We start from the raw sequence: 7699 nt of genomic DNA on the forward strand, positions 1-7699 counted from the left end.
CGACGGCTCTCTCTTATTCCCAATTTACACCCAATTTTGTTCTCCTTGACTTTTTATCAATTTCAACGGACAACCTTAATTTTTAATTTGTTTTGTTTTTTGTTTTTTTCTCTTCGCCTTTTTTACTTTTATCTTCTTAGAGAGAGGATACTAAGCCCCTGTTTGGTTAGGGGCCGTTTGATTATGTTTTCTGTTCCTGTTTTCTGTTTTCTGATTCTAAATTCAAGAAAACAGTTTTAGAAAAACTGTTTGGTTATGAATTTAGAAAACAGATTTAGAATTATGTTTCTGTTTTCTTTGAAATTTGTTTAGAAAACATAAAACAATGAAAAGTTGTTTTCTATTTTATCTCTATACAATTGAATGAAAAACATAACCAAACAACATTTAAAATATTCTGAAACGTAATTCTAAATCTGTTTTTTGAATTTAAAAATTAGAATCAGAAAACAGAATTTAAAAATAGAAAACGAGTTTAGAAAACTAAACCAAACGGCCCCTTAATTTTTCTATTTTTGTTTTCTGTTTTCTGATTCTAAATTCTAGAAAACAGTTTTAGAAAAACTGTTTGGTTATAAATTCAGAAAACAGATTTAGAATCATGTTTCTGTTTTCTTTGAAATTTGTTTAGAAAACAGAAAACAATGAAAAGTTGTTTTCTGTTTTATCTCTATACAATTGAATGGAAAACATAACCAAACAACATTTAAAATATTCTGAAACGTAATTCTAAATCTGTTTTTTAAATTTAAAAATTAGAATCAGAAAACATAATTTAAAAACAGAAAACGAGTTTAGAAAACTAAACCAAACGGCCCCTAACTTTATTAATCATCATCACTATTAGGAAAATTTTTCTTTTTACCGGTGACTTCTATGATTTTACAAAAACAGTTAATATCCTATAATAGTTAATAATTCTCTAGTCAAATTTAGTTTTAATGATTTAATTGTGTTTGTCAAACTTAAATGTCTAATTAAAAGATGTAAATAGTCGATTAAATTTTTATAACTTTGTTCAAAGATTTTCCATTTTTCTTTTAAATGTTTCGATGGGTTTTAATGTGTTTAGTTTTAATAGTACGTGTTTTAACTTCTTAGCCCATAGGAGATAATTCATAATTGAGAGGCCTAATCGATGACTTTAATAGGGGCGCCAATGGTCACAGACCAGATGATTTTAAATAGGCTATTCTAGCAAAATAATCATTTTGAAATGTTGTATTTTCAAAATAACCAACGTTTCTAAACATTTAAAGAAATAGTATTTGTAATGGTGTGTCAATAATTATTACTAATCGAAATTTCGTTTTTGCCCTTCACTTAAATATATTGTTCTTTTCTTCAAAATTTGAGATCAATTTTAGACATAAAATTCAAATAATAAGTTTTTTCCATAGTTCTAGGCAATCAGCTAGTAATTGATTTTGAATTTAATGTGCGATTTTCACAACTATTTTTTTACATAAAAACAATCTCTCTCTCTCTCTCTCGGATCTGAAAGCGCAAAACTTCCTTTGATCTATGAATAAAACTATGAACTTTTCCCAAAAACTTGTACCATCAACAAAAAACCTAGGAAAAGAATATGAAAAATAAGATGAAGACAAAATATTAATATATATTAACGATTATTAATAGTTATTAACAGTTATTAACTTAATGCGATTCATAAAAATAAAAAAAAATAAAAAAAATAAAATAAAAAAAAACTAGAAAATCATCCGAGAAAACAAATCTTCTTTCGATTTATTTATTTTTGTAAAGACGAGCAAGGTTTTTTTTCGAGAAAAGCCATCAGAGTTTGATTTTTTGAAAGGAAAATTGCCAAAAGTAGGACTAAATTAAGGCAAAATTCCATTTTCCTATTTTTTTCAAAAATTTACCAAACTAGGACCGGTCAAACAAAAGTCAAATGAGAGATACACAAAAATCTTCCTATTATACCATCATACTAATTACCAACCTACAATCTTTCCCAATAAAATCTCTTATTTTTTCTAACTCTTTCTATTTTCCCGCTCATCCCATCGAAAAAACGATTTTTTTTTTTTATTAGTCCTAGTTTGGTAAGTTTTTGAAAAAAATAGGAAAATGGAAATGTCCCTTAATTTAGTCCTAGTTAAGGAAATGTCCCAATTGCAAATCAACAGCGTATATTCAACATACATAATTGCTAAAAATAGGAAACAATCAAACAATTAAAACTAATTAATAAAGAATGATATCAAAAGTCAGTTAGTAAACCGATTTCCTAAAAAAAATTGAACGTAAAGATGATACGTTTAAATTAACGCTAAAGGACACAATTGGAAGCTATTTATTGCCACGTTACTCTTTTGGCTACGTATCTATGAATTCTTAAACGTTGGCTATTTCACAGAAGTAATGTTTGCGGTGGCCTAGTTCGTTACAAATTTCTTCTAAATATTTTTAAAAAAATATTGAACACATATTGGTTTCATTCAAGACCATTTTAAATACTTTTATCATCTTAGAGAGAGAATACTAACTTTATTAATCATCATCATATTTGGAAAATTGAAATATTTAATTTTTTCTTTTTTTTCGGTGACTTCAATGACTTTACAAAAATAGTCAATATCTTATAATAGTTTAATAATTCTCTAGTCAAAATTTCATTTTAATGATTTTATTGTGTTTTTCATACTTAAATATCTAATTAACAAATGTAAATAGCCGATTAAATTTTTATAACTTTGTTCAAAGATTTTCCATTATTCTTATAAATGTTTCGATGGGTTTTAATCAAGGATCGAAATACCGTTACCGTTACCGTTACCGTTCCGAGCCTTCGAATTTACTGGTAACCCCCGGTACCGTAAAGGAATACCGGAGGAAGAAGGAAAAAAAAAAGGAAACCGGTACCGTTGAACTTACCGTTACCATAGAGGAATACCGTCAAATACCGTATTTACCGAGGGGAATTCATAAAAGAAATATACAAAAAAATATACAAAGTACGTAGGATAAAATTCATAAAATTAAAAATAGTATAGAATTTTCAACACAATACCAAATTACAAACACAACAAAAAGTAAGTTCAATAGTACAAACCAAAATGATAAAGTTCAACACAATCCATCAAATACTATAGTTCAACAAATTCAACATAAAAGGGATATAAATGAAATGACTACTCATAGCGACCATATGCAGCGGTCATATAGTAATCATACCAAGTCATATAATGAGCACATGCACGAAAGTACATGTCCAAGTGATAGTCGTACTCATACTGAGATGAAGCAACAGACATGGAGTGGATGGGATAACCTGGAACTGGTCGCACCGTTTCGGGAGCTTGACTTGATGCATAGTGGTCCTGGTTGTAACTGGAAGATCTGTCATCATAAGAGGACTCCGTGTCTTGAGGACCAATTGATACCGATCCAAAGTTGTAGGACAAGTCATCAACGTCATTGCTAGATGTAAATGACATGGCATCATTCATACCTACGCCCTGACCTCCGCGCCCGTATCATGAATTAAAAAAGACAGGGTGATGAAGATGATCAAAATCTTCTTGCGATGGTACGTATCCAACTTGAGCACCGCCGACATCACCAAATGAAGTGCCTTCAGCACTAAAGGAACCTCCAGCCCGATATGAACCTCCACCACCTCCCTCTGATCCACCTTCATCTCCACCTCCTCCGCTTGATCTACGACTTGAACCTCCGCCATCTGAATCCGAACTATCTGCGGATCCGCGTTGAGGTTGGTCGTCCTCGTTCAGCACTCGCTCCAGATTTACTCCATGCTCTCGAGCCGCTTCAGCTACTCTCGGATCTGGGTTCTGGTTGACGTCGTCCATGTGAACTTCGTCAATCCAGCGGAGCATTTCGTCGTCTCCCTCATTGTCATTCCCCGAGTGTTCGAAATCTCGTTCAATGATATCCAAAGGATCCATCGGGGTGAGGTTGTTGTCGTGAATCCGAGTTGCTTCTCGGAGCTGCAACTTCATGTTGTATGAGCAGAAAACAAGCTTCTCGAGTCTGTTGTACGCTAAACGGTTCCTTTGTTTTGTGTGGACGAGGGCAAATGTACTCCAATTTCTCTCACAAGCGGAGGCGGATGAAGTTTGTGATAAAATTCGAATGACCAACGTCTGTAAAGTCAGGGTCCGATTTCCGTAAAGCTCCCACCACTCACCTGCAATCATGTGACATAAATCATATCATGTCATTTCATACAATTCCATGACATAGTTAATGCACACAATTCATCTCACAAGCTTACTTGCACAAAGGGTGCCTCGTGCCGAAACAACACTTCTTTGTGAGAAGTCCCCTCGAGCGTCTCGAAATGCGATTTAACTGTAATTAGAAAATCAAATAAGACTCATATATTCATAATGTGATATACCTTGTAACAATTTATACCTCTCTCCCTAGAGTTGACCCATCAACATCCGGATGCAAGAAGTCGAACACCTTTGTGACAGCGGCCATGTGATTATTGTTCATGGTTATATACGGGTTAAACAGCAACTTTGGATTTAGGAAGAAAGCTGCAATGTGTAGTGGATGTTCCATTTGAGTACTCCATCTGTGGTTCACGATGTCGACGATCCATTTCTTCCCACTCATCGCTTCCAACTTTTTTTTCATCTCGTGGAAGACATAGTATAGTATCCCTATCGTGGGATGCACCTCAGTGTCCACTAATCGAAGAGTAGTGTACATCGGCTCTAATATGGCACACACTTCGTCCACCGAATGCCAAAACCTGGGGTTTAAACAAGTCTCGGATATGGATCTACCTGTAGGTGTTGCACTCAATTTGGAATCATCCCACCATTGACTACTGAACATCATCCTCAACGCAGCTTTCTTCTCTCGGAGACTTCAGAGAGCTAGATAGTTCATGGCAAATCTTGTTGCGCCAGGACGGATGATTTCACCTGGGGATGTGTCTCGTAACTTGGACAGAACATTGTTGTGGTTGTAGATGAACTTTGTCGCATCCTTCGCTACTTGCTTAAAACTACATATCTTCTCAATATCTTCAAACATCAGATCTAGACAATGTGCGGCGCAAGGTGTCCAGTACACATTGTACTTGCATTGTAATTTCAAACCGGCACTCTTGTAGTTCGAACCGTTGTCGGTCACAACCTGGACGACATTGTGTTTTCCAATTTCTTTGACCACTGACCTCAATATTCCGTAGATGTACTCTCATGTTTTCGTATGCTTTGATGCATCAACGGACTTTAAGAACACCGTTGCATCAGCACAATAAACCATAATGTTTATGATGCTTAGTCTGGTCGGTCCCGTCCAACCATCAGTGAATATGGTGCATCCGTATTTTACCCACCGCTTCTTTTGTTCTTCAATGTAGTTCTCCGCATCTGCAACCTCCATATCGAGGTACTTGTTATGAATTTCATATGGAGTTGGTATAGGAACTCCTGGACCTGCAATATGCCAATATAGATCATGTTAAGTGTTAACGTTTCAAGAACACATGCGATTCCACAATATGGAAATACAATTAGTTATCACGAATTGAGGATTACCTAGATCTTGAGCGGTCGCTATCATGTTTTTGAACTCATGCGATGCCGCCTTACTCGCCGGCACATGTTGGTGAACAAAGAATTTTGTTATGTTTCTTCCGAGCCACGTTCTCTTCTTCGGCTCCACCGTCTCATCAATTGTTTTTTCTTAGCACTCGCTGACTTATATAATGACGGAGCAGCTGGTGAAGATTTTTTCGTAGAACCACTGCCGGGCCCCGACATCATCCGAGCCTCTCATTCTGTCTGAGCCGCCTCTTGTCTTGACCTCCTCATCACTGCTCGTAATTCCGCTTCGTAGTTTTCTTCGTCTGATTCTTCCACGCCAATATTTTTATTCAATGTCTTGCGAAGCGTAGAATCCAACGACTGTTTCTTCTTCTTTTTTATGACATTGCCTTGAAGTAAAGCTTGCATCTCTGCTTTCACTCCAGGAGGGACTTTTTCACAAAATCTAACACTCTTGGTTGGGTCTACATGGGCTAGGTGGTTTTTCACTCTCGTGATGCCGCCACCTCCCATAATGTGCTCACAAAATATACACTGGTGACCGCTACTTTTTCCGTGCACAGGTGCACAATACCTCCTAGCTGGGTCGGGGGCTGACATTCTTGCAAGTTATAACCTATAAATTAACAAATCACCTTTATTAAATTAAATTAAACTAACAATCATGAATCGTATTCACAAACTCTAAAGGGTTCCCGGATCTAAATGAAAATTTAAAATAATTCATAACAAAGTTTAACATAACCATAATCATTACAAAAAAATCATAAACATCGACACAAACTCTAAAATTAAAAACAATTCATAACAAATTCTTCATAAATCAATAAACAAGTTCAACATAACCTTAATCATCACTAACTAATCACAAAATTACAAAATAATTCGGATTAATTACAAAAAAAATTATAAGCATGAACACAAACGTTACCGTCCGGTTCCCCCGGGATTTAAAACCTTGGTTTTAATATGTTTTGTTGTAGTAGTACGTGTTTTATCTTCTTTGCCCATAGGAGATAATTCATACTTGTAAAGAGGTATAATCGATTACTTTAATAGGGAGCACGAAAGGTCACGGACCAGGTGACTTTATATATTTATAAAATAATATATATATTGAACACAATTTGGTTTCATTCAGGACCATTTTAATATTTATTTTTTAATTTTACAAATTTACTAGAACACAAAAAATAATATTTTAAACAAATTCTCTAATCTAAACATAATAATTTATATCAAGAATTTCTGTATCTAACTACCACCTTAAACTCAAGATTTGAGATTTAGCCCACGTTTGGAGAGTTTTAGAAAAATAGTCAATTATATTAGGTGACACTAGAGATAATTAGTTAAAATTTCATATTTGTCCTTAAATAAATATAACGTTTTTTTTTTCTATATTCATCACTTTCTCTCTCTTGTTTTTTAATTCATCACTTTCTCTCTCATACTTTTTTTTTTTTTTTGCATCAAAACTTCAAAAATCCATATCTATCTCATACGAACTCGAAATTGAGTGATTCCAAATCCTACATATTCGTGGCGCTGAGATCTTCAAAAATAGGCACATCGTATTTGATGAAAAATCATGGTTAATGCATCATGTTTACGTTTCCATTTATCCATATGATTTCCGAAATTTTTCAGTTATTTCCATGTCTAAGGCAGTAACGTGATTTTTCTACATCTATGACATTAAACATGATTTTTCATCAGACACAATGAATCTATTTTTGAATATCTCGACGTCACGACTCCATAGGATTTGGAATCACTCAATTTCGAGTTCATATAAGATAGATATGGTTTTTTTGAAGTTTTTATTAAGAAAAATGTAGGAAAAAAAATAAGAGAGAAAAAGTGACGAATTTATTAATAGATAATGACAAAAAATAATTTTTTTTAGCTTATCAGTCTGTTTGGCTATATTCCTAAAGTTTGGCAAACATTGGCTAAAACCAAAAAAGAGGTTTACTTTTGGCCATATTTCTAGAACGCCCTTATATCAAAATGAAATAATTTAGAATAAAAATTTTAATAATTAAATTAGAGCAAAAAATTTAAGGCTGTTAAAAAAATAGCAAAATAGCAATATGGTTATTTAAAAATAAATCATGAATCAGATACAATTTTACAAA

General features: G+C 33.8%; 1 protein-coding gene across 1 annotated transcript; it reads right to left on the reverse strand.

Moving 5' to 3' along the window:
- Positions 1 to 3503: 3503 nt before the first annotated feature.
- On the reverse strand, positions 3504 to 5574 carry LOC149390844 (uncharacterized). The gene is made up of 6 exons (XM_089619866.1): positions 5550 to 5574; positions 5313 to 5447; positions 4929 to 5177; positions 4408 to 4787; positions 4296 to 4341; positions 3504 to 4177 (listed from the first exon to the last, which is right to left on the reverse strand). The coding sequence occupies exons 1-6, from the start codon at positions 5572 to 5574 to the stop codon at positions 3504 to 3506; spliced, it is 1509 nt and encodes a 502-aa protein (XP_089475992.1).
- Positions 5575 to 7699: the final 2125 nt, after the last annotated feature.

Source organism: Urtica dioica, chromosome 7 (genome assembly GCF_054948205.1).
Source record: "Urtica dioica subsp. dioica isolate 48M chromosome 7, U.dioica_male_clone48M_v1_H2, whole genome shotgun sequence".
Taxonomy (NCBI): Eukaryota; Viridiplantae; Streptophyta; class Magnoliopsida; order Rosales; family Urticaceae; genus Urtica; species Urtica dioica.

Bases quoted from the DNA above. Each gene is read 5' to 3' on its own strand.
- LOC149390844 (XM_089619866.1), bottom strand. From the start codon at position 5,574: ATGATAGCGACCGCTCAAGATCTAG. The intron at 4,788-4,928 runs GTGAAATCATCC...CAACACCTACAG, and splicing joins GTTACGAGACACATCCCCAG to GTAGATCCATATCCGAGACT. The intron at 4,178-4,295 runs GTTGTTTCGGCA...ACATGATTGCAG, and splicing joins GGGACTTCTCACAAAGAAGT to GTGAGTGGTGGGAGCTTTAC.